This window comes from Neofelis nebulosa, chromosome 4 (assembly GCF_028018385.1).
Source record: "Neofelis nebulosa isolate mNeoNeb1 chromosome 4, mNeoNeb1.pri, whole genome shotgun sequence".
NCBI lineage: Eukaryota > Metazoa > Chordata > Mammalia > Carnivora > Felidae > Neofelis > Neofelis nebulosa.
This window is the reverse complement of record NC_080785.1, coordinates 112,870,967-112,898,136: the sequence shown is the minus strand read 5'-3', so window position 1 is coordinate 112,898,136 and position 27,170 is coordinate 112,870,967. Positions and strand designations below refer to the sequence as shown.

The window sequence follows — 27,170 nt, the reverse complement described above, 5'->3', positions numbered from 1 at the left end:
AGATCATATATAACAGGATTCAAGAGGCATTACCTGTATTGATTGTCCTTCCAGCATCCATTCTCCCTACCCGCTTACCTGAATTACATTTGGGGATCTTACGGTTCAGGGGAAGGGAACTGCATGCCCAGCTTTAAGAGCAGAATGAAAGAGCTAGGTTAAGCTAAACAATCCATCCTATCTCCCTATGAATATTGATTGGTGGACTGAAAACCCAAGCAGTTGGTTAAGCATCTGACTCTTGATTTCAGCTTAGGTCTCACCAACTGTGAGATCGAGCCCGCATCAGGCTGTGCACTGACAGGGTGAAGCCTGCTTGGGATTCTCTCTCCCTCCCTCTCTGCCCCTCCCATGCTCTATCAAACAAATAAACAAAACAAAACAAACCCAAGCTGACCCAAAGTTGAGTCTCAGGACTTGGCTTGCAATGCTGGGTAGAATACATCCTGCTAGATGCAGAGCAAATGTAATACCAGAAGCTGCTGTCAGCCACTCACACCCACCGCTCAGTCTTCAGTTACATAGACCAATAAACTCTCTTTAGTGTTGAAACAAGTAAAAGTCAGACCTACCAGTACTTAAAACTAAGAGCATCCTGATGATACCATTTATCTTGCCACAGTCTGCTAATGTCCTCACTGCGTGCACAATGATCCTGTCTTTGCCCATAGTGTTCCTTTTGCCTGCAGCACCCTGCCTCCACTCTGCAAATATTCCTTGTTTATGCCTACTTATCATCTGAGACAATTTAGACATCCTGGATTTATCATAGTTCCACCACTTAGTAGTTCTGTGGCCTTAGGTGACTTACACAACCTGTTTCATTTCTATTGTGAAATTGACATAGCAGTATTTACCCTTCTGTTCTCATTTTTCATCACTCATGAAATTGGGACACTTGCCTTACAGACCTGTTATTAAAAAGAGGGAACAGCAGGGGCGCCTGGGTGGCTCAGTCGGTTAGGCGTCCGACTTCAGCTCAGGTCACGATCTCGCGGTCCGTGAGTTCGAGCCCCGCGTCAGGCTCTGGGCCGATGGCTCGGAGCCTGGAGCCTGCTTCCGATTCTGTGTCTCCCTCTCTCTCTGCCCCTCCCCCGTTCATGCTGTGTCTCTCTCTGTCTCAAAAATAAATAAAACGTTAAAAAAAAAATTTAATAAAAAGAGGGAACAGCATATAAGGTGCTCAGAACAGATCTATGTAAACTTCTCAGTAACTATTTCAAAACTCAAAACCCCATGATCGGCAGTCAAATCTATTATGTGGCCTTATCCAACTCCATGTACAGCTGGGAGGCTCAGGGGCTTTGTAAGAGCTCTGTTAGCCTTTTATTTATTTATATATACATATATTTATTTACTTACTTATATAAATATACAACCCTGAGATCAAGAGTCGTACGCTCTTCTGACTGAACCAGCTAGGTGCCCCTAGCTTTGTTAGTCTTTAAATCACCAGACTTAAGATTTACAGGTCTTGCCCTACTGGAATCCTATCTTGTTTTTTTTATCTCCACTCTATAGGTCTGGCTTGTGAGATACCATGGCTAAACGAATAAAGGAGCAAAGACAGTGGCACTAAACTGCCTTATTTTTGTGCCAACAGCCTCAACTTAATGCTGTGTTTCTTAGCCACCCTGTAAATTTGAACAGCATATTTGTAGTGCTAAGACTTTTTGTACTCATATCCCAGTATCAGTCATATATATCTTATCTACTTATGCATCCACGATCAACGATCTATCATTAGATCACATCGCTAATCCATAAGACCACAGCTATAAACTGGCCAGCAGGCTGAATTTGGCCTATAGCGTTGCTTTGCCCTGTATCATGTTATAAGAACTAGAAAATCTCACATAGAAATCCTGATATGAGGTAACACTGAACCCACATGCCTGCACAGTAATTGTCAATACAAGTGAAAAACCTTAATATTAAATCAGTCCATGTTGTGAGCATGTAATACATTTAATGCAATACATTTAATTGGGTAGGGGAAAAAAAAACCTCTTTACATTAAAAAGACATTTTCCAGTTCTGTCTGACCCAACAAGCAACAGAGGCAGTAGTTTCACCTAGCAACACTCATTCATGTGTCCCCTGGCACCCATTTAAGGACCTCAATACTGCATTGGAGAGCAGGTGTGGCAGGCAAGCACCCCCTCCCCCACCCCTGGCCAAAGATGCCCACATTCCAATCCCCAAAACTTGTGAACATATCACCTTACATGGCAAATGGGACTTAGCAGCTGTAACTAAATTAAGGATCTTGGGATAGGGGAAGGTATCCTGGATTACTCGATGGCCCCAGGGTCATCCACAAGGATCTTTATAAGGAGACCAAGGATCAGAGTCCAAGAAAGCATGACTACAGAAGCAGAGGTTGGAGTGAGTGGCCACTAGTCAAGGAATGCAGACATCCTCTAGAAGCTTGAAAAGGCAAGGAAGGATTCTCAGAGCTTCCAGAAGGAAAGCAGCCCTGTTTTTTCCATTTAGTCCTATAAAACCCATTTCCAACTTTTGCCTTCCAGAAGTGTAATAATTCAAAGTGTTTGAAGTCACTAAGTTTGTGGTAATTTGTTACAACAGCAATATAGAAACTAAAACAGATTTTGGTACCTGGAAGTGGAATGCTACTGTAACAAATACCTTAAGATGTAGAAGTGGTTTTGGAACTGAAAAATGGACACAGGCTGGAAGAATTATGGGTATGATAGAATGCTTTCCACGGATTGTTACTACAAACATGAATGTTAACAATTCTGTCAGTGAGGACTCAGAAGGAAGTGAAGAGCCTAGTAGAAAATCTGTAGTCTTAGAGAATACATAAACAGACTGTGAATAGAAATACAGACACTAAAAGCACGGCTGGTGAGGGCTCAGAAGGAATTGGGTAATGTTAGCGGAAACTGGAAGAAAGGGGAATCCTTATATGGTAGAAACATAGCTGAGTTGTACCCAACAGTTATGTGGAAGGCAGAACTTGCACATAACAAACTTGGATATTTAGCTGAAGGGATTTTTTTTCATTTCTTTTTGATGCTTGTAGTAAAATGCAAGAGCAAAGAGATAAATCTAGGGAAGAACGGTTAAAACAGAACCTGAGGGGCGCCTGGGTGGCGCAGTCGGTTAAGCGTCCGACTTCAGCCAGGTCACGATCTCGCGGTCCGTGGGTTCGAGCCCCGCGTCAGGCTCTGGGCTGATGGCTCGGAGCCTGGAGCCTGTTTCCGATTCTGTGTCTCCCTCTCTCTCTGACCCTCCCCCGTTCATGCTCTGTCTCTCTCTGTCCCAAAAATAAATAAAAAAAAAATTAAAAAAAAAAAACAGAACCTGAACTTAATGCAGAAATCTCAGCCTATCCACACTGCAAAAGATGCTAAAATTAGGAGACTCACAGGGAAGTGTGCTCTGGAGAAAAAGCCAAGGTGTGGTTGAGCCCCCTTTTTCTAGTGCCTCAGAATGACCAAAAGGTCATATTTGTCCACACAGATAGGAGATTAGGCGTGTGACTCATGAATACTCTCAACCATCTCAGCAGAACCCAGGAATAGAGATGGGATTACCCAGGAAAGTTCTGTGGAGGCACCTCTTGTCCAATGAAGTGAATTTCCGTGACATCCACAGAAGATCAAGGTTGAGAATTTTTATACCAGCCGAAACACTGCCAGCCTGGACTCTGAGGGATGGAGAAAGGATCAAATTAAAGAAGTCTGTTAAATTCCCGAAATTCTGTAAGCAGGAAACAAGCTGACAAAACTACTCAGCTATGAACAAGCGCTACCTTTCATGAAAAAGAAGGGAGGACTCAGGAAGGTATAGCTTGAGCCCGGAGAATACCCTCAGGCCTTAAACTGGACACTGTTTGCCCAGCTAGATTTTTAAATTGGTTGAGACCAGTGACTCCTTTTTCCCTTTCATTTCTTCCTATTTCGAAGGACCACGTCTATTACTGATGTCCAATACCTATCTTACTATTGACATTTGGGGAGCAGATAACTTAAAAACCTGTTATAAAACCACAGATGGAGAGGGATTTTGCCCCACGATAGATCATGCTCAGCTCTTACCTAGACCTGATTTAGACAATGAGACTTGGACTTTGGAGCTGAGAGCTGGGAGGTTTTTTTCTTTGGTGTATAATGGGTTGACACGTTGGGGGATGCTGGGAGGAAATGAATGCATTTTGCATGTGAGATGACTGTGAATCTTTAGGGGCCAGAAGCCAGACTGAGGTAGGAAGAGTAATGCCCTGTCAGAGATGTACATGTCCTAATCCCCAAAACCTGTGAGTTACCTTACATGGCCAAAGGACTTTGGGGGTGTGATTAAGTTACATCATTAACAGGAAACTAATACAGTGATTGATTCCTTCACTTGCGCAGAAAAAAAAAAAACAAAACAGAATGGATCTTGTAGAATGCTGTTCTTAGCAGAAAATAAGGATGTGACAATATGAGCATAAAATAATAAAAGGTAATTTGTAAAAGTCCATGCGTTCACAATTTTGCTACGTTAAAATATACAGGGGCACCTGGGTGGCTCAGTCGGTTAACCGTCAGACTCTTGATTTCAGCTCACATCATGATTTCACATTTCTGGAGTTCGAGCCCCATGTTGGGCTCTGTGCTGACAAGGCAGAGCCAGCTTGCAATCCTCTCTCTGCCCCTCCCCTGCGCGCTCTTTCTCAAAATAAATAAGTGAGCTTAAGAGAAAAAGCGTATGAGGGGCGCCTGGGTGGCTCAGTCGGTTGAGCGTCCAACTTCGGCTCAGGTCATGATCTCACGGTTTGTGAGTTCAAGCCCGCTTCAGGCTCTGTGCTTACAGCTCAGAGCATGGAGCCTGCTTCGGATTCTGTCTCCTCTCTCTGCCCATAACCCCCCACCTCCCCGCCCCCCCCCCCCCCACCGCTTGTGCTCTGTCTCTCAAAAATAAATAAATGTTAAAAAAAATTTAAAAAGAGTATATGAAAACTAGTTACAAAGATATGAACATATAGTTCTTTTAAAGGAACTTCTAATTATATAGATGTGTACTTTTCGCCCATGAACTGAATCAAAATGTCCCAAATCAGCTAAACAATCCAGAAAATGTATAAACTACACAAAGAACAAAAAGGTCTGATCAACACCTGTGGTCTAATATTAAAAAAATACTGCAAGACCACTTTGTTTCTAGAAAAAAGGGTCCAAACACTTTAAATGTGCTTGAAAGGGGGCGCCTGGGTGGCTCAGTCAATTAAGCGTCCAACTTCGGCTCAGGTCCTCATCTTGCGGTCTCAGTTTGAACCCCACATTGGGCTCTGTGCTGACAGCTCAGAGCCTGGAGCCTGCTTCAGAGTCTGTGTCTCCCTCTCTCTGCCCCTCCCCAACTCATGCTCTCTTTCAAAAATAAATATTTAAAAAAATTGTTTTAATGTGCTTGAAAGATAGGGGTCAGGAGACCTGTTGTGTACGACCATATTAAGAAAAACTGTTATGAAAGAGGATTTGGGGCACCTGGGTGGCTCGGTTGGTTAAGCATCCGACTTTGGTCCAGGTCATGATCTCATAGTCCGTGAGTTCAAGCCCCGCATCAGGCTCTGTGCAGGCAGCCCTGAGCCTGGAGCCTGCTTCAGATTCTGTGTCTCCCTCTCTCTCTGCCCCTCCCCCACTTGTGCTCTGTCTCTAGCTCTCAAAAATAAATAAATGTTAAAAAAGAAAAAATTAAAAAAAAAAAAAGAGGATTCAACCTCACTTCCAGAATCTGATTTTAATCACCTTTGGAATTGTCCTAACCTAGGGCTAACCAGCCCAAAATACCAGAAACTCCCACTGACAACCTGAGATGAGAGGACATCCACTTTCTCTTGCATCTGATTGTTTATACTCAAGAAAAAGCATTAAAAAAGGAATATGGTAGGGACACCTGGGTGGCTCAGTCAGTTAAGCCACCAACTCTTGATTTCGGCTCAAGTCATAATCTCACAGTTAGTGAGATCAGCCCCACATTGGGCTCTGTGCTGTCAGCTGTGCTGATAGCATGGAGCCTGCTTGCAATTTTCTCTCCCTGTCTCAAAGTAAACATTTTTTTAAAAAATGGAATATGGTAGAATTATTAAGATCCTTAGGAAGGTGTATGACTGGAACATCACAAAGGCAGAAAAAATGTAAAGTTCTTAGTAAAACTTTAAACCATGGTATTTGTAGTGTTTCTGCTTAAAAATTTCAAAACCAGATTAAAACATTTTTTAAAGTTTATTTTGAGAGAGAGTGAGCAAGCACGCAAGGGGGAAAGAGGCAGGAGGGAGAGAATCTTAAGCAGGCTCCACGCTCGGTGCATGGGGCTCGATCCCATGACTGGGATCATGATCTGAGCCAAAATCAAGAGTCAGTGGTTTAACCGATTGAGCCACCCAGGCACCCCAAAACCAGATTAAATTTCTATTCAAAGTTTAAATTTTGGACATATTTGGAACCAAGGCCTCAATGCCCGAGAAAAACTGATTTTCAAAATGTTGCTCAGGTTTAACAGAGTATGCATCAAAATTTAAAACAGACTACTAGAAAAGTAATAAAATAGTAGACTGCTCCTCCTTGCACCAAATCACTAGAGAATCTCTCAATCAGGAGGAGCCAAGTAGCTGTTGTCCCTGGAGGGACGTGGGCTCTTCTCCAGAGTTTTCTACAGCACCACCTCCCCCATCTCCCAGCTGACCTGCTTCGTTCATAGCACCAGCTGCTGCCTTCCAAAGGCTCAGGAGTTAGTGGCATACATTAAAGGTGTCCCTGAACTGGTTCAGCCAGGTCTTCTTTCAGACCTGCCAAACATCCTGAGAGGTATTCCTCTCAGTTGGCATGCGGCAATCTGGTGGCACTGTAGGAAGTTTGCATAAAAATAGTATGTACCATTTATTATTCCAGTAAGTGCTAAGCCCTTTGCCAATGTCTCATGTAATCCATCATAGTGATCCTGCAAAATAAATACAAGGTTTTCTCACTTTACAGATGAGGAAAGTGGAGCTTAGAAATCTTGCTGTTTCAAATGTAAGCCAACAACAGACTTAGAACTGAGATTCCAGTGAAGTCTGACACCACAGCCCATATTGGCTGCATGATGCCACTGTTTCAAAAATGAGCAAGGCCGTGAAGCTAAAACCAGGTTTTTGGAGGCATAGATACTGCAGTACTAACAGACCTTGGGGGGAAAAGTGCAAGATAATTTGCACAGCTTTTTAAAATTTTTTTAAGGTTTATTTATTTTGGGGAGAGAGCGAGCGAGCACAAGTGGGGAGGGGTGGAGAGAGAGGGAGACACAGAATCCAAAGCAGGCTCCAGGCTCCACGCTTATCAGCACAGAGCCCAACGCAGGGCTTGAACTCACGGACCGGACAGCGAGATCGTAACCTGAGCTGAAGTCAGACACTTAACTGGCTGAGCCACCCAGTCACCCTAGATAACTTGCACAGCTTTTAGAAGTCACATATATTAATTCTTAGGGTCTTGTATTCTGGGCTTGCCTTAAGAAATTTAAGGTCCTTTCACTAATTTGTTGTTTATGACTAAAGTATCAGTGTAGATGTTTATCATCCATGGCTGCTAAAACTATTTGGTGCAACGTTGATGGAAGACTTTATAATGGATAGAAAACCCTGAAATCACTAGAATCTACTAACCAAGCTTAGTATCAAAAGTAAGGCAATCTGACATTACGTACCTCCTGATATGATGCAAAAGGAAGAATGCAGCACCCACTATGATGTATCTAGCCTTAAAAAATAATCAAAACATAATCAAGCTTCTAGATCTATTACTAAACTCGGGGAGATAAAACCGTATGAAACAATACGACAGGAATACAATCAGCCAAATGCAAGTCATTAGGAATTCCTCAATTTGTTTTTCCAATAAGGACAGGCAACTATTACAAATATAAGACATTACCAAATGCAATGTATATAGAACATTTGGATCCTGATCCAACAAACCAACTAGAAAAAATTAAAATGAAATCAAGTGGGAAATTCACGTTTCCTCCATACATTACCACTTACCACTTTACAAATATTCCAATTCCAAGGCATTTTTTTGGTTGATCTGATTCAGAAACCTAGTTAATGAAACACGTTTGTAAGAAGTTGAGATTAACTTGACAGCTAGAATGACTGTGAGCTAATTCTCAAACTGGCATGAAAATACTAGAGTGAATAGACTTTCTCTTCCATTCACAAGAGAGAATCAGCAAAGGTTTTGGTCATCAGCAATGACCAGTTTTTGCTTCTGCTCTCAGCTGTAGTTTAAAATTTCAAAAAACAAAAATCTTGCCCTTGAATTTTTGTCCGATTTAGAAAAAAGAAAAATCTGTAAGCTCTGACCTCTGCCACATCTGTTCAGGTTCACTGTGTAGAAACTATCGCCCAAAAATATTAGTGGACAAGTGACCACAGCTTGGAGAGAAGTGTCACCTCACCTGTTAACACCATGTAACATGTACAAATATAGTTTGACCCTTCCCAATTAAAAACACCACGTGGAGGGGCGCCTGGGTGGCGCAGTCGGTTAAGCGTCCGACTTCAGCCAGGTCACGATCTCGCGGTCCGTGAGTTCGAGCCCCGCGTCAGGCTCTGGGCTGATGGCTCGGAGCCTGGAGCCTGTTTCCGATTCTGTGTCTCCCTCTCTCTCTGCCCCTCCCCCGTTCATGCTCTGTCTCTCTCTGTCCCAAAAATAAATAAAAAATGTTGAAAAAAAAAAAAAATTAAAAAAAAAAAAAAACACCACGTGGAAGCACTGAATGAATGCCCATCCAAGTGGCCTTATACCTAGATTAGCCAAAAATCTTCTGACGTTGAGCCATTCAACCAGGTGCAATCAACTCTTGATGAGAAGGCTCTTAAGAGCGCCAGTGATCATATAAGGCTGCCTCACAAATGGCAGTTGCATCAGCTAAGCAACAAGCACATTTGCCTATTGCATTGCTTATGGTGGCCTGATCCATGAAGTATAAATATACAGCCAGAATGACTGGAGATCCCAATTCTCCTTCCAGGGAACTGTCCCTCGTTCTATTCCACTTGCACCCACTTTAAGTGGAGGTCCCATTGTGATACCGTTGCTCCTATGACTATCATTATTTGGGGCACAAGAAGGCAAGCGAACTGCAACTAAGAATATCTGAAATGAACCTAAGGGAAAAGGATGGTTACTCTGGGAAGACAAAGCCATGAAGTAGCCACACTTAGGAAAGAAGTCCATCTCAATTGAAGTGGAAAAATTCATACTGAGAAGTCACTGAATTAATTAACTCTGTTTTTGCCTCTGCTTGGTCACTTAACAATGTTCCCTGGGGAGACAAGAGTAGTCCAGTTCTAGGCCCTTGGTTGGGGGGTCACACTGCAAAGTAACTACCAAGAAAAACGCAGTGCTGAAAACCAAGAACCACAATAGTAGGGAGAAAAAAGATCAGGAAATATCAAGACTAAAATGCATCCACACTACTCAACAGAATTGCAGCTACGTTCCTTGTAAAAGGTTTGTTGTGGGGTTGAAAATGGAATAGATGTGAAGCAGGTATGTTTAATGAATGTTCTTTCAGTTCTAAAGCAAGAAAGGGTAATTACGTGTAAACCCCTGTAACCAAGAGCATAAGCACAGGACTGAGTTTTCAAATTCCAACTGCACCACTGGGGCTATGACCTCAGTTACGTACCCCAGTGGTTTTCAACCCACTGGTACCGTAGAATCATCTAGAAGCTTATAAAACACCAATAGCTTAGGGACCCACCCAAATTAGACCTAGATGCCTGCATGCCTAATTCTATCGGTTACCAGCACCCAGCCACGAGGCTGTTAAGATTCCTGCTTCACTGTCGCTCGCTCCGCACAGCAAGCACACCAGACTCACAACAGTACCCCCGGCACTTCCGGTTACACACAGGAAATACGATGTCTAATACTTCCTAGGACATAACAGAACCCAACAAGAAAACCACGTGCTCCGAATCTTTTACAGAACTTTGAAAAGTCATTAACTTAGACTGCCACAACAAATACTAATGCATATTAAAGCAAACACATCCAAAACAGAAAATAAGAGACAGATGGTAAAAGTACGCACCAAACACTGAACACCCCCCAAATACCAAGGTTTTACCTTGGGGGACTTTTAAGTGCACAAGGTTACAAGCGCACCTGTACCAGACAGCAGAACCTAAACGTTTCCTGAAGTCGACTACCCAATGCCCTTTGATACTCATCAAAGCAGTACGTGCAAGTTTTTGTACATTGTTGTACAGTGCTGCACTAGACTCCTAATAAAGCAGACGTGCTTCAGATGTAACCAGTGCATCACGAAATCACCTCCATCATCGCAATCCAGCATATCGGTTGTGTAGAGAGAATTCTGGACTTATCTACAATAGGAAAAGGAAGGAAGTATCAAAGCAAGGGGTGCCTGGCTGGCTCGGTCTGATGGGCACATGACTCGATCTTGGGGTTGTGGGTTTGACCCCATGTCGGGTGTAGAGATTACTCAAGTAAAACTTTAAAAAGAAGGGAAATTTGGGGGGGTGGGGGGGGTCAGTCAGTTGAGCATCCAATTATTGATTTTGGCTCAGGTTATGATCTCTAGGGTCATGGGATCAAGCCCTGCTTCAGCTCCACACTCAGCGTGGAGCCTGCTTGAGATTCTCTCTTCCTCTCCTCCCCCACCTCCTGTTCACAGGTGCATACTCTGTATTAAAAACGTTTTGGGGGTGCCTGAGTGGCTCAGTCGGTTAAGCATCCGACTTCAGCTCAGGTCATGATCTCACGGTTTGTGAGTTCAAGCCCCCCATTGGGCTCTGGGGCTGACAGCTCAGAGCCTGGAGCCCACTTCAGATTCTGTCTCCCTGTCTGCCCCTCCGCTGCTTGCACTCTCTCGCATTGTCTCAAAAATAAGCATTAAAAAAATTTTTTTTTTAATTTTCTTGAAATTTTGTTTTCGAAGCAGAGAGACAGAGGCACGAATGGGGGAGGGGCAGAGAGAGCCAAAGCTGGCTCTAGGGTCCGAGCTGTCGGCACAGAGCCTGACACGGGGCTCAAACTCACCAACTGTAAGATCATGGCCTGAGCTGAAGTTGGGACACTTAACCAACAGGGCCACCCAGCCACCCCTAAAATACTTTTTTAAAATAATTTAAAAATAAGATAAAGTGTCACACCAAGAATGCAAAGACCAGTCAAATTAACATTTTAAAATAGTACCTAAAAGTGTAGTTTTCTTTGCTATGCATATCTAAGTTAGATGGGATGTTCAACTTCAAGGTTATTAAATAAGCTCTCTACCTCAAGCTAGGTGGACCACTACACTTCCCAGAGAAAAATGTCTCATACTCTGCTATGATTAGAAAACCCAAGCATCTGACCCCGGCTCTAGAACTGCTATTAAAAACAGGTTTCATGTAACATTTAACATGAAAACTCGTGTGTGTGTGTATATATATATATATATATATATATATATACACACACACACACACATATGCTTATTTTAGAAGTTTTGTACCCACAACTTCAACAGAAACGGGACTATAATTTATATCAAGAAAACCAACTTTTCCTTTTGTGGCTTTTTTAGAGATACTTAACATTTATAAAGAACCTATGGTTTGGGATACCCGGCATCATTCTGGGTATAACCTGGCTTTGCTGAGCTAGTGAGATTACATTCTACATCCCTAGCAATTGCACAACAAATTTATGAACTCAAAGCAACATCTGAACAAGGCATAATACGTGCTAAAAGCATTACGTGAAAAGATACTGGGGATGGAGACCGATTACTAAATTTTCAAGAGAAACACGTATCACTGCAATGAAAAAATAGTCTTAAACGATCGATAAAGGTCTGTATCAAAAGTAAAACTAATGAAATGCAACATTACATACTTTTAAAACATTCGTGCCAAAACAAGTTCAAGCTGAACCTAATAATCAGGACTCTACAGCAGGAAAAATAGAAGACATAAATAAGCTGACACCAGGAAGAAAAAATAATTAGTAAATACAGGACATTCAAGAAAACTGCTCTGGTCTCTTCAAAAACAAACCAAAAACCCATGGTTATGAGGGGGAAAGGTAGGGAACTGTTAGATGAAGAGAGTCTAAATAAACTTATCAACCAAACACAACTTACATACCTTGACTAGATCCAGTTTGGAAAACCTGGCGACGTTGATTTTGGTACAACCGGCACTGTTTGAATTATTTTATTAAGGATCAGATGGTACTAGAGAAATAAGGTCAAATTTTCTAAGTATGATAATGGATTGCAATCCTTGTGATTGAGAGAACATCTTAGTTCTTAGGACATGTAAGCCACAATAAAAGTGTCAGGTGTACCAACTTATTTTCAAATGGCTCAGCAAATGTTTGCTGTTAAATCTAGGTGGGGAGTAGAAATGTTCAATGTTCAATGTATTTTTCTTTTTTTTTTTTTTAATGTAAGCTCTAAGCCCACTGTGGGGCTTGATCTTCAAGATCAAAAGTTGCAGCTTCTACCGACTGAGCCAGCCAGGCGCCCCTAAGTGTACAGATTATTCTTTTAACTTCTTCAAAATAAGTTTGTAGGCAAAAGCTTGCCATCTGATCCACTTCATTTAAGTCACTGATGAAGCAGCTTCAAGAAGATGAAGAGGAATAGCCATTCCAGAAGTAGGCAAAAAAGTAGCAAAATTCCATGAGGATGCAAAGAAGAAATTTTGTTACACAATGAAAAACTCATTGTAGTACCTTCACTAATCTTTCCATCATCCCCTCAACCCTTTGTCACAAGAGAAATCCTTGACCTTTTTATCATAGCCTGCAAGGATAGGAATCTCAGTCGGTATTATAGAAACGGAGGATTAGTTTCTTCCTAATCCAGATCCCCCAGAGGAAGAATTCAAGTTTTCTTAACCAAAGGTGAAAGCTGCTAAACCCCCAAGCAAACCTCACTTTTGAAAGAACCATTCGCCAATCAAGGGAATGTTAATTAAGGTCCGAAAAGTTTTTAAAAAGTTGCTTAAAACCAGGGCGCCAGGGGGGGGTTCAGTCAGTTTAAGCATCGACTCTTGATTTCAGCTCAGATCATGACCTCCCAAATTCAGGAAATCAAGTCCCGCATCAGGGTCTGAGCTTCAGCCTGGAGCCTGCTTGGGATTCTCTCTTCTCTCCACTCCCCCACATGTGCACGCTCTCTCAAACTAAATACACCTAAAAAAAGTTGCTTAAAACCCACTCTTATAACAAACCATTAATTGTTACAGGAACAGCTCATTGGCTTCCAGCATAGCTAAGTGAATTTCCCTAGAATTTTCATGTTGTACTTGCCCAATCATCAAGGTCAATGCAACTAAATGCTATCTTATGAAAGAACACTTATGTGGCCTGTGAATAGGCCCTCAGTTATGTTTATCAAAGAGCTTGGAACAAAAGGCTGCTAGGTACTACAAATGCAACACAAAGAACAGTTGTGTAAAGCAAAGCAGTTCTAAGTATCTCACTTGCTGGGTTTTCTGAGGCCAGAAACCTCATAGGAAAATAGCCCCGTGTGCACCACCCCCAAACCTGAATTTAACTACATTTAACAGTGATCCCCTTGAAAACAGGTCTTCCCTTACATTGTTTATTTGCAATAGAAAGAAAAATTATCAAGATGCTGCTTAGTTAACATCTGAGATATACCATTTGCTCAGTAAAAATATCAAATGAAAAAGGAACTTGTAAGCTTGTATTCGTAAGTGAACGGACCTACACGACAGGACTTCGGTTTTTTTTGCCTGCTTTTGACTGTTAATTTGACAAAGTAGGAATTAGCATAGCATGGCTGAGGCACCAACATCTTAATCGTGCAATGATATATATCACATGAGGATGAAAATTCACAATACATCCAATGCGAAGAATCACATGGAGGGGAAAAACTAAGTCAGGAAGGCATAAGCCACTAACTATAGTTAGCTTATGGGGAGTGGGGAACAAAAAAAGAAGAGGACACAAGGTGGGAAGGATACTGGAGTAGGTTCTAGGCTCTAGACAGCCATACATTTTTCAACCAAGTTTCCACTAAGTCATGTACAAAGTGAGTTCCTTAAACCAAATGATTTCTAAGGTCCACCTCTAGATCAAATCCTAGAAAAAACAATCGAACATTTCAGATCCTTGTGAAGCCCAGGAAAACTATTAAATGCTAAAACAGAACAATGGGGGCACCTGGGTGGTTCAATTGGTTGAGCGTCTGACTTTGGCTCAGGTCATGATCTCGCAGTTTGTGGGTTCAAGCCCCATGTGGGGCTCTGTGCTGACAGCTCAGAGCCTGAAGCCTGCTTCAGATTCTGTCTCTCTGCCCCTCCCCCACTTGCTCACTCTCAAAAATAAAAACAAATAAATAAAAAATAAAAACATAACAACAATGGCATTAAAACTATTGAGAGTGGACACCAGAGCTCAAGGACAGCAATATAATGGGTTACAAAGAGAAATAAAACTTTTACATCTTCGCAAACGGACACCTAAATAGCTAAAGCCTATGCTTCCTTATAACAGGTATTTTTCATTACTAAGACGTGACTTAGTACACAAAGAAAAGTCCAAACTGTCAGCTTTTAGTCCTCCACATTCCCCTCTTTAATATGGCATTTTGCACTATATACATTAATGAAAATTTGAAACAAACAAAAAGAACTTTAGTCAAACTCCCCTTCCTCCTCCAGCTTTATTGGATAGTTTAAAATTACATTTCTATTTTCTAGGACTTCAGTTGCTTTTTCCATCTGACTTTTAAAAACTGATTACAGCAAATGAAACACAGTTGTCTAAGTGATATAGTATACAAAAATAACATCTTGATTTCTGTGAAAATGCATTTCTCTGCAATTCCTGAATAACTCCAAATTATGCTAACTCTGAGCTTAGATGTTTACTCTGGGTTTTAGATTTAGTCTTTGAAAAAAATGTGTTCTAAACCTTTGTCATCACCTTATGTATATCCAGCATCAACGCTGTGATGAAGTTGTTCCTGTTTAGGCCTTTATCCTGATCTTTCTTGCACAGCCATTAACACACGTTTGTCTTTTTATTTTGTTTACTCCCACTCAACTGTATGTTCTATGTAGGGCCTGATACAGATGTTACTTGATGTTATTTAATAGCTACTGAGGTCAGACAATCCAAGGCCATCATTATGCTAAAATTAAAGTTATTTATGGAAGCTCATAGATACTTCCAGAATTGTTTTTACCTCCTACATGGGAACATATCCAAGAAACCCAGAACGGGCTTACTGGTCTGACTCAACTCTTCCCATTCATCAATCCCTATTCACCAGTGGCGCGGAAAGGGGGTTCTTTAACAAAGCATTATACATAACACCTCTACCAAACTAAACATAAACTTTTTTTTTGTAGTTAAATGCAGAAAGTCGATTTTTTTCCACCCCTTTCCTCCTTTTACACGGCAAGTAAAGCTCACTGGCCTGGGAGTAGCCTCTATCTGCCAACCTTTGGCCAGTGAAGAGGATTCAGAGAAAATAATACAACCATCAATCAGAAAAAGGAGGGGCGACAAAGGAAAATAATTAAGCTGTGGCTTCAATCGTGCATTCCCGTGCAAGGTGCCCTGACTCGCCACAGCGGTAACAGTTGACTTCACTTGTCTTGCTGCAATTGATGGCTACATGACCAGTTTCACCACACCTACAAAAAAAAAAAAAAAAAAAAAAAGAGAAAGAAATTAAGATAATTTTCCACAATGTGTTCAGAAAGTACAAAACCATAGTGAAGCAATAATTAACTGCAGAACAAAAAGCAGTTAACAAGTGAAGGAACATTATTTTTCCCCCTCAAAACAGTCTCATTAACCCCTAAACTAAGAGCAGAAAGGAGGAATTAGATAACAAAGTACTCAATCGTGCAGCCTAAGCCATTACATTAAAATTAAAATTTTCACTGTAAGAGATCCACCAATATCAAAACCAACACAACAATAACACTGGGCAAAATGCTGTTACCTTTTTAAAAAAGTTTTTAGTAATCTCTACATCAAACATGGGGCTCAAACTCACAACCTCAAAATCAAGAGTCGCATGCTCCACTAACTGAGCCGAGCCATCCAGGTGCCCCAAGATGTTGAACCTTTATACAAATTAATCCCTAAGATCTCACTGGTATGTACGTATCAAAACTTACCAAATTTTACACTTTAAATACGTACATTATATGTCACAACCACAAAGATTTCTGGTTGCAGGACAAAAGATTTGTGGATGGGGGTGGGGAGGTGCCTTAGTGGCTCAGTCAGTTAAGCATCCAACTTTGGCTTAGGTCATGATCTCTAGGTTTGGGATTTCAAGTCCAGCATTGGGCTGTGTGTGAACAGTGCGGACCCTGCTTGGGATTTCCTCTCTCCCTTCTCTCTGTGCCACCCCCACAAAGATAAACACTAAAAACAAAACAAAAACAGATCTGTGTATGCGAATTATGAATTTAGTTTTCTCCAATATCTCTGAAAACACCAAATTACAGCATAACGTTAATTTTTACATTAAAAATTCCCAAGTTGTATAAGTTGTCCAGCAGCCATAAGCCACAAATTATCATGGTAGAATAGTGACTGATGTACAGATAGGCTGCTGGTTATATATGCTTAAAACCATTATCATCTGGTCACAACCAACTTTCACTGAATGTACTGGTCCGCAAGGTCCTTCCATTTATAGCTCACTTCTAAAATAATCTCTACAATGAGCTTTCCCTTCAGTAACACCCTAACAACTTACCTATAGCACTTCACTTTGGTGCAGTCTTTTTGAATGTGTCCAAATTCTCCACAAGAATAGCACTTCTGCTCATCAGCATGGTCACAGTCACGAGCCAGATGGCCTGGTTTGCCACAGTTGTAGCAGCACTGCTCTCGCTCTCTCTTGGGCTCCTTGCAGTCCTTGGCAATGTGGCCACCTCTACCGCAGTTATAGCAGGCTTCAACAATAAGGAAAAGAAGCAGACCAAGACTATAAAACCTTTACATAACGTTGCTGTTCTAAGCCATACAATACAAAATCTCAAAAGTAGCAAGTCCTTTCCAATGCTACGTGCAGTAGTAGTACATCCTCACCGCTCCAAGTTCTAGAAGGGTATGAAAAGGAAGTATTAAATACTTACCATCCTCTTGAAGATCACAATCCTTGGCAAGATGACCAGACTCACCACAGCGATAACAGATGTCTGGAAGAGATGAGGAAACAAACTGGAAACCTATTTTGGGCAGAAACAAAAAGAATTTGACTAATTAGACCAGTCTTGATACTAAGAAACACTGAAGTACTTCAAAATTTTTTATTCGACAAAAATACCTCTATCCGAGGTAAAACCACCTCTGCCACGGCTTCTCATTCCACGACCACGGCCTCCACCAGTAGGGCATTCCCGGGCCCAATGACCAGATCGTCCACACTTGAAACACTCATTGCTGCTCATGGCTGCAGTTAGATCTTCAAAATATTAAAAATGACAATGTTAAACCACTTGGAATTACTTTAACTTTTATTGCCCTTTTAGTGTATTTTTGGATAATTATTCTGGGGGGGGAAGAAGCCAGAATATATGTTGGTTAGGAAAAACAGCCACACAACTATACACTTTGGCATTATACACCTATTATGAAATATATTAAAAGTGAAAAAAAAAATGTAAACATATTTTGATATAATTCTTGATCTTTAAAACCATTAGGATTATGCATATATTAATACAAATGTTAATTCAGTTATTGATGGGGTGATGGAATTTATAGAGTTAATATCAATGAATATCCATTATTAGAAATAACATCTACCTCATGCGAGGTCCAACTTAACGGACACATTTTCATGGTTACAAGCCAGTAAACTTTATTTTGGGCAACTGGAAGTTATTTAATCGTCATAAAATCAGAAAAGCTCAAACCAATGGAGCTGTAGTATGGATTGAAAGTGAGGAGTAAAGAAAAACAATTTCTCTCTGTAATTTTAGTATCTAACACCCAGTTGTGCTGCAACACTTGCCTGCTGACTCTTTAGAGCAGATGTGTTAGAAGAAACGCAGGACATAAATTTTATCTCTAGAAGGTACAGTATGTTACAAATATTAGAAAAACAACAAAAAGGCACACCAAAGTGCTAATAGCACCTAAAGCACTGGGACCACTTTTTTCTCTTTTCTATTCTCTCCAAGTTTTCCCAGTTTTACATTTAAAACAACGCTACTTGGAATTTCACAATAGATTCCTTTATTGGGTACTACTTTTTTACAAAAAAGGGAAAAACTCCCACTAAAGCAAATGGATTTTATACTTCTTATGTAACAATCTAAAAATAAGCAAGGGCTATTCCTGGAATAGAATGGAAAAGAATGGAATGTTTCAGGACAAACTCCTCAGAAAGTAGTTAAAAAAAACCCAGCTCAAAACAATGTAATAACCTTTACATTTCCACATCTGAACATTTTTACCCTTATTTCCAGTGTCAAGCCATGGTATAAAAAGTTTTTTTTAACTACCCTCTCAAAGCCAACCGTTAAGGACCATGGTCTAGCAAAACATATTGCTTCAAGGGAACAAGACTGACTGGACAGTGGAATTACCCAAACCAACCACAGCACCGAATATCAAATGACAGCAAAACAGTAAAGCCTCCACCCATTCTTTAACTGGTTCATCACAAGTTATACAGATAGTAACTAAAAATTAAGCTGAAGTTCGGTTTCAAAAGTTTCCATTGTCAAATATTCAAAAGAATTCAATACTTATCCCAAGTCTCTGCAATCAGATTCAGGATAAGTTTTCAAAAGGGATCTTTCTATCAATTCTTGCCACTTGCCATATGAACACATTAACAAAAAAAGGAAGGGCAGGTGCGGAGCTGCATGGGATACTTAAGCATTAGTGGTTTCAGATGCATAATGTACATTTCTAGCCAGAAGAAAACAGCCACTGGAAAATCTGAGATTACATTTGCTTTCTTATACTGGTATTAGCCTTCAATATTATGCGAGGTCCTGGCTTCCAGAGAGAACAAAATAAGATAAAAAGATCACAGAAAAGAGCTGCTTAGGGTACCTCATCCTCCTCTCCATCCCCATTTCATTTTGGATCTTCTTCAGTTTACAGCCAGACCAATTTGAGCACATTTAACTACTGCTGTCGATGAGTTCTTTGCACAGAAATGATCATGTTCTTTTACAACATAAGTTAGGCAGTATGAAAAGTCCTTAATAGGTTACCATTTAATATTTAAAGACTGTTTTTACAGAAAATGACAATCCTATACATTCAACACACTATATATTTCCAATGCTAATTTAAAAAACAATGATCGTTCCAGGTAATCTCCCCTTTAGACTGCTACTTTAAAAGGGCCTTGTTTATTTCATAATAAAGTACAAAGGAAATGCATTATAATGAATCATGTGTTTATCAGTGGAATAAAGTCAACAGGTAAAAAATTTCAGGTTTTTCTATACTTTTGGTATAGAAATATCAGTTTAAAAAACGACTCAAGATTTAATTTACACGTAGATTTTTCATGAACTGTTTCTCCGTTTTGCCTTCTCTCTCTTTTCATGGTACCCAGATCCTAAAGGAAAAAGAAATGATAGGAAAAGTACTTCTGGAAAGAAGACAATTAAAGTAACATTAAAAGATTAAACACTAAGCTCTACTTCCTCCTACCCTAATTCCTAATTGAAAGTTGGTTAAAATGTGATCATTGCTGTATGAACCACAAATTACTTAAGGAAAAAGGCATTTCTTCATTTAGACAGAAATTAAACTATTCCACAAAACAGATATGCAACTTTATACATGTAACTAATTTTAAATATTTGTTTTGCCATCAACCAATTTCAGTCTCACATAATTTTGTTCACTGGAATAAATTAAGGCTTAATACTACATCTTAAAAGGTAAAAGAAACATTAACTTCATTAATATCCCAAAGACCATCATCAGTAGGCCACAGGCTTTTTTAAAGGTCTTCTCAGTGGGCTTAGGTACCGTGTGTGCAATCTGCCTCTTCTCCCTTCAGCCAAGCCAACTGCAGTCAATTAGCTGTTCTGTATTTTCACTAAGTCCCCTGTGATATATTTGTCCCTTCATTAACATTAAACCAACCCACTCCCACTACATTTTAGAGACCCACCACTTATCCTAGGAGCAGATCCCCATCCTAATATCCATCTTATATGCAAATGTATTGAGTTAAAAGTTCTTTAGAGAACTGTATGCTATTCCCTATGAAAAGGAGTGCCAGTAAGGTAAGAAAATTGAAAATTATCGCTCTGTGATTCTCACAGCCTATGACTGCTCTTGGCTGCAATTTTGCAGCACTGTTCTGCCTCCGCCCCCTCCACCTGTCACAACCTTTTCCAACCTTCAAGGGCCAGCTCAAATGCCAACTCTTATAAAAGAATCTGACCACATCTCCCAGCTTGGAACTCTCCTTCCTAGTTAAACCCAGGGTACTTTGTTAGGATCTGTCTGATGACACTACCATATTGCCTCTTACCTTGAGGGCAGAGACCAAGTATTTCACCTTTCAATCATCACAACACCCCATATAATTATTCTTTTAGTAGCAGTTGTATTCAGTATTTTAACTACTGGGGGGGGGGGGGCAACTAATAGTCATTTGCTGAATGAAACAAACTGTTTCTTGTACAGACCCAACCCAATCTAACCAAGTACTAACAATAAAACAGCTAAATTCTTGCTATCACGGGAATTATTGCACCATTAGAGTAACAATGTATTTTTAAATTATGTACTCATTAAGGATGAACTCTGAATTCAAGAATGCTTATTTCAGATTACCTAACAAAATCCTATTACTCCAAGAATTCAATCAACTAGACCTCAGTAATATTTTATGGAATGCTACAAAACGTATCTACAAATTTAAGATAAAAGACAAAATGCTGTATTTTCACTGTTGCCAGGCAGAAAGAGAACATGTATTTTCCTCCTTTTGCTGCTAAAACTCATTGCTAGGTATCTCTACACCTATGTTATCTTCACATAGTAAAAAGATTTGGGGACCATAGGTAAGCCTGGGTTAACAACTTAACCCAGTTTAACCACCTGTTGTGTTACCTCAGAAATTTGATGTATTAGGAAAAGATGGGAAAACTGATCAGTGATGAGAAGTGTTACCAGGTGCCCTGTGCTTAACAGATGTTCAAATTTTAAAACACTTCTAAGGGTTTAAGTCCTCTGTTTACATAGTTATTCCTTCCTTTCCACTCTTCCTCCAATTAAGTTAGATTGCTTACAGGTGGATTAGAACTCAGTGCAATGCCTACAGAGCAGACTTAGGATAGGGCAAACTGTGCTTATAATTAAGTTTTCCATCTCAAAGTCTACTTCCTCAATGGAATGGAGAAGAGCTAAGAAAAATGGGTGAGTGCCAAATGACTTCACATTCCCAACAACAGAAATGTTGTGTTTCCACTTTAATTTCTGTATATCTAATTTTCATGACACAAACCACACTTAAAGATGTGTAGGAGCACAGGTCATGCCAGGCAGCAGGAGGGATAATGCAGTCAAGATATCGCCTGAAAAGACTGAAAATTCACTGAAAGACCATATGTAACTAAGAGGTCTATTTTACACTCATCTAGGCTTAAATCTCACAATTGGTAGCAAAACACCGTAATACTAACTTGTCTTCATCAATGTAATTGTTCCACATTTTTGATAAGAACAAAGCCAGTAAATGACTTAAATCTTAATACACAATTCAAGACTAACAATGTGAGTTGCAATGAATAAAAGACCCTGTCTCTATAAATACATTTAAAATAGGTAGTGATAGCTAAGTGGGGGGGGGGGGGGGGGGGAGGGTGACAAGGTATGATGGGGACCTGGCTATCCTGTTTTATATGGCTTTCCTAATATACCTGTATATATTCACATTTTCGGCATCTCTAGTTATTTCCCTCAAGTGTAGGATTATCCCTGACTCATCCATGTAACCCTAACTGCATCCAGACCATAGGGGAGCTTTTGTCCCCCTGAATATACTCATTCATCACTACACTCTTATAAAGTGGTTCAGTGTTCCAACATGGTACTGCAACATTTCAGGCTGTTGTAAGACAAATAAAAAACTCAGAATGGAAGGAAGTTACATTGTGTATAGTTACCTGCATTCCCGCCAGAATAATAGAGACCAGAGTGCAACAGTGGGAGTGATTCTGGGTTCTCATCCTGGTTTCTGCTCTGATTACCCACAAAGGGTTTGGAGGTTTTAATAGCTAGATATCTACTACGGATCAAAGGTTAATAAACATAGCATCTACAATCCTTACAACAAGTTATGCAAGTTATGCATTCTTGTTCCCATTTTACTGATAGGGAAGCTCAAGAACTGAGACCACATAAAACATGTCAATTTTAATACAAAAAGTATTTGTATTCTGTATTCTTATCTCTTTAGATAAATCAAAACTAGAACTGATAGCTTTTTAAAAATACACAGCCATACACAACCATACACAAATTTATTCACAGCATACCATCACACAGCTTTCCTGAATTTTAAGCCAAGACAGATTTTCTCAAACCTCTTTGTAGAACTTAAAGTGTCACTACACAGCCAAAGACTGACCACCTGATTTCCCTAGTTAATACCCTCATTTGTAATTATGGAGCCACTCCAGGTGATCGCTGTATTACATTCTCATACTACTGATTAATAGATTCTACTTACAACTTGCATTTTGGTTGCCACAAGCTCTCACTTTATTATTCCAGCAGTTTTTTACAACATAAAAATGGTGCACAGTTTACTGGAATTCTCAATAGCATGCCCTTACTGCAGCAGCATCTGACACTGCCAGAATAGGAGTTCTATTAAGTGAGACAGTAAGGAAAGAGCATTCTCCACATAGCAGGCCAGGATGCCTTGGCATCAGTCTTCTGGCTCTCCACTTACTGTCAGGAGGCTAGGAAGAGGAAAGAAGCCAACAATTTTTTAAAACTCTCACTCCTGGGGGAAAAAAAAAAAAAAAGCAAAATCTCTCTTGTGGTCAAGTGCTTAGCCAACAGACCAATTGTTCCAATTAGTCAAACTGTGGTTCCATTGCTTTTAAGCGCCAATTTGGTAACTTCCCATGTAGGATGTAGGTACCAGGTATTTTTATTAGATTTAAAAAGAACAGTAAAAATAATCCAAACATATAACCATTCACAAAACCCACTTATAATACCGTAAAGAAGAGATCACTCTGCCTGTTCCAGTTGTTCAAATTCTAGTGCAATAAATGCCCTTTGATCTTCCATTGATTTGGCTCAAAATATTTTAGAGACTCCACATTTGTTTGAAATCATTACCTCTCATTATCAAACATGAAAATGTGGACCTTTGGGTTGCTAAGACTCATCCAAGTTTTCTAATGTGACATATGCAGATAAGTACACAAACATACGGATAGCTTTAAAAAAAAAAAAAAACAAACAAACAAACAACACACCGCTGCCAAGAGTTGCAATTTGGAGAAACTTTCAAGTCCTTAATTCAGCCCTTGGGACTCTAATAAATGATTCCTTTTATATTCCAGTGCAAGAGAGCTCCTCGTAGACAAGAATCAGGCTCAACAACCTAAACAGAGTACACACCTAAGTACGTGGCATTTGCAGGTGTGATTAAGCCATGATCACAGCAATTTTTAAGCAAGTATTTGAAAATGACTGCTTTGCAGAGGGGGAAAAAAGCCTAAGAGGTGGGAATTTCGTCTCCTGCATCTTTTAAAAACCCTCAAAACCTTACATGCAATTTACAGCGCTTGAGCAACAGAGTAACAAAGTTGCTATCTTAATTTAAGGTAACTCCTCCATGCAGAAATTAACTGGTTATGTTTCTCTCAAAAACTGAGTCAAACGACAGGAAAGCAGGAAAGCCTTTTTAAAAAAACTTTTATGAGGAGGCTGTAAATTAATCCCTGTTTACCTTAAAAGAAAAAAGCAACCCAGATTCTTCTTACACTTTGTCTTTCTGAATGACTGAAACACACTATCCCAAGTCACAAATGACTACTGAGCAATATTTTCTTTTTCTAAGTAAGCTCCCCAATACCAGATGCAGTCACTTCCTTTGGAAGTGCCCTGTGACTGGGGCCATGTGGTTAACATGTGGCAACAAGCATAATGCTTACCCATAATAAAATCAACACCCAAACCCAAATGTGGGCAATTATGTCCTTCTAAAATAGGTTTTCACATTTGGAATATCTAGATGGGGGCTGGCTCATTAACTTTCACGTCTCGTTTTTAGATTAAATTATATTCGTTTAATGAATCCAAGAAATGATGTGTGTTTCGTTGATTCATGGAAAGCGAAACCTAGCTGCCTCTTTTCGAATTGCCATGTAAGACAAGTAGTTTAGCCTTTGAACGACAATAAAAATTCAAGGATCGGAAAGCTATCAAGTATAGAGAGTAAGAATTTCAAACATTCTCAGACCTTCTGGCAGGGTATCCCCTCACTCTAACCGCAAGCGCGTCTTCAATGACCCTTTCCTAAGCCCATCAGAACATTTGGCACATGGCCCGCCAGGCCCACTACCCCAGCACATGGCCTGCATAAATACCCAACCCCCCCGCTCCCCATCTGCACTAGGGTCTTTTCCCCACCACAACCACCTTCCAGTAAGTTCCCGCCAAATCGACCCTCCTTCCCGCATCCCACGACCCTTAAAGTCTCAGGGCCTCAGTCCCAAGGGCGCACGGGCCTGGGCCTCCACTGCTTTAAGGCTGCGGCCTGGGGTGCGGCCTTGGCCGCAGAAGAGGCCCTGACGCGCAGCGGCCCGGCTTCCCAAGACGGAAGGAAGGGCGGAAGGGTCGTCCGACTGCGGCAGGCCGGAAACTTGAACCTGAAGCAGCGGTGGCAGCCGAGTTTCCCGCCTGACGCAGCAGCAGAGCAGGCCAGAGTGCGGCCGCCATCTCCGCCTCACCGCTCCCTACCCTCTCCGTCCGCCTCGGCCAGGGCCCGCACCGTGGCTCCCCCAAGCTCAGGCCCCACTCCAGGCCCTCACCTTCGGCGTCTGAGCTGGACCGCAGCGGCGGAGACTCGGACGCAGGCCCGGAGAAGTCGGCTCGCTAGGTAGCGGCTGTTTATTTTCAGGGTCCTTGCCTGCGCCACACGCGGGTCTGCACACGGCCCCACACACGCCGCTGCGCACGGCTCTCCTCCGCCTCGCCCACGCGGCCAATCAGCGCGCGGAGCTCCGCGGTCCAATCAGAGTCGCCCAGAGGAGGGCCGCCCAGCTTGAGCGCGGCGCGGGGCGGGGCGGGCTTCTACCTCGGCGCGCCGCGGCCTTTCCCGCCGTGCCCCGCGCGCGGCCTTTCCCGCCTGGAACCTCGGCCCCCCGACCGTTCTCGGGCTCTTCCCGCTAAATTCCAGGCCCCTCGCGACCCCGTCCCGGCCTTGGTGATCTCTCGCGGCAGCCGGCGACGAGGGATGCCAGAGGGCGGGTCTGAGTGAAATGGCTGTGATTAACGTGGGGTCGGGGAAAATTCCGGTCCCTTTTGGGGCTCAGAAAAAAGCTGCCGCTAGGCCTTTGGATCGTTCTGGCTTTCGGAGCCAGGACCCATTTCCTAATACACACGGCTCAGTTTGGGGAAGAGTCCTGGTTGCTAAGTGACGGAAGTTTCTGTGGCTGAAGGTCACGGGCCCTGAGGTTTGTTCTGGTTTTTGTGTGAGCCTCGGCAGAGCCTGGAACGCCTTGCTGTGTTCACCTCTAACATCTACCGCCACCACCAACCCCCAAACATCCCTTTCTCCCAGAAAAGTACCTGGTGAGGGTGTGAAGATGGCGAAGGGATGGCACCGAGACCTCTTTGCCTCACAACACACCTAGTGACTGTTCAGCACACTGATGAGTGACATTGCCTGCGACTTAAGGGGTAACATGGAGTGCCAGGAGAGCCATCTGGCCTGGGCTATCATGTTCAGGAATGGCCTTCAGTTGAGATTTGGTATCTTCTCCAAAAAAAGATTGGCTATGTAGTCAGATACTTTTCCAGGATGCAAACAATTTAAATTGCTGAATATGAACTAAAATGTTAGAGAATTTTGTGTACCATTTTGGAAGGGCTTCTGTTACAAACAGGAAAAAAACAAGCGTCCCCAGCCTCTCGAGCTCTAAAAGCCCTGAAGCGACTATAGTCTCCTACTGAGCTTAATATGCTTCTCAAGGTTGGTGTGCAGCCCATGTTGTTGGCTGGTATAGCCCAGAAATTTTCTTTCCTTTAATGACCATCTTCTTTGAAATTAACTGTACAGATCTATTGAGATGTTAAAACTGACGAATGGTCCTTGTGTGTAGCATTAGTTCCGTGGGTAGCTACAAAGACTGGAACTGTTCTTTGCCCTTGGTTTCATTGAATCCTCCCGGTCCCCAGGCTGTATGGCTTCTGAAATCATGTTTATGAGGAGGCAAAGCAGTGAAGAGCACAGGTGTTGAGAATCAGGCATTAAACCTGGTTTCAAATCACTAGTGCTGACTCAATCATTGTAGCGCATTTAGCAGATTGTACGCAACATAGTGCTCAATAAAGGGTAGCAATTATCAAAGAGTGAATGAACTATCTCAAGGACCAATGATTTTTAAGCTGTTTTTAACCAAGACGATTAAAGTAAAAATATTTCAAAATTCAGTAGGAGATGGTCCCATTTCCAATAAGATTGAATTGCCCAGCAGTTTCTGTATTGAGTTTTAATACCAGTTACCATAATAAAACAGTGTTTTGTGCTTCTGTGGTTTTATTACCAAGAAGCTTAACACAGCTTTATAGATTTCCCCTGATTAATCTTTATAATATCTTGAGGTAAGTACTAGTGTAATTGCAGACACTTAAGTAGTGATTTCCTAAGCCCCAGCAGTGAGTCAGTACAATGCAAGAGGCTATATGGAGGAAGTCCACCCTGGGTGCATCCGCATCATGCCAGGAAGATTAGTTAAATTGTCATAGTAACCATAAATTCATATTTTTGACTTGATTTTTGTTTATCATCCCAACCACAATGCTACATAAAATGTTTGATATTTATTATAGACCCAGGGACAGAATGTTCCTAATGTTAAAAGAAAAATGAGGGTGGGTGTGAAACAGATAGTGAACATATGATCTTCTGTAGGTTTCAAA

The 27,170-nt window shown here is 41.3% G+C and overlaps 1 protein-coding gene and 1 long non-coding RNA gene across 5 annotated transcripts; both read right to left on the bottom strand.

Annotated features, from left to right (window-relative positions):
- Positions 1–1,949: 1,949 nt before the first annotated feature.
- LOC131509746 (uncharacterized) lies at positions 1,950–8,504 on the bottom strand. The gene is made up of 3 exons (XR_009260676.1): positions 6,885–8,504; positions 3,331–3,676; positions 1,950–3,101 (listed from the first exon to the last, which is right to left on the bottom strand). It is a non-coding gene; the product is annotated as an uncharacterized LOC131509746 (long non-coding RNA).
- Positions 8,505–14,676: 6,172 nt separating this feature from the next.
- On the bottom strand, positions 14,677–25,218 carry CNBP (CCHC-type zinc finger nucleic acid binding protein). Of its 4 annotated transcripts, none has more exons than XM_058725815.1 (5): positions 25,058–25,218; positions 17,341–17,478; positions 17,150–17,242; positions 16,768–16,966; positions 14,677–15,685 (listed from the first exon to the last, which is right to left on the bottom strand). In XM_058725815.1, exons 2-5 carry the CDS (start codon positions 17,462–17,464, stop codon positions 15,568–15,570), a joined length of 534 nt encoding a protein of 177 aa, XP_058581798.1. In that variant the 5' UTR covers positions 17,465–17,478; positions 25,058–25,218; the 3' UTR covers positions 14,677–15,567. The 4 variants fall into 4 exon arrangements, with proteins under 4 accessions (XP_058581798.1, XP_058581797.1, XP_058581801.1 ...); XM_058725814.1 differs by having other exon boundaries at positions 16,768–16,971; positions 17,152–17,242; XM_058725818.1 differs by having other exon boundaries at positions 17,362–17,478.
- Between the last annotated feature and the right edge of the window lie 1,952 nt (positions 25,219–27,170).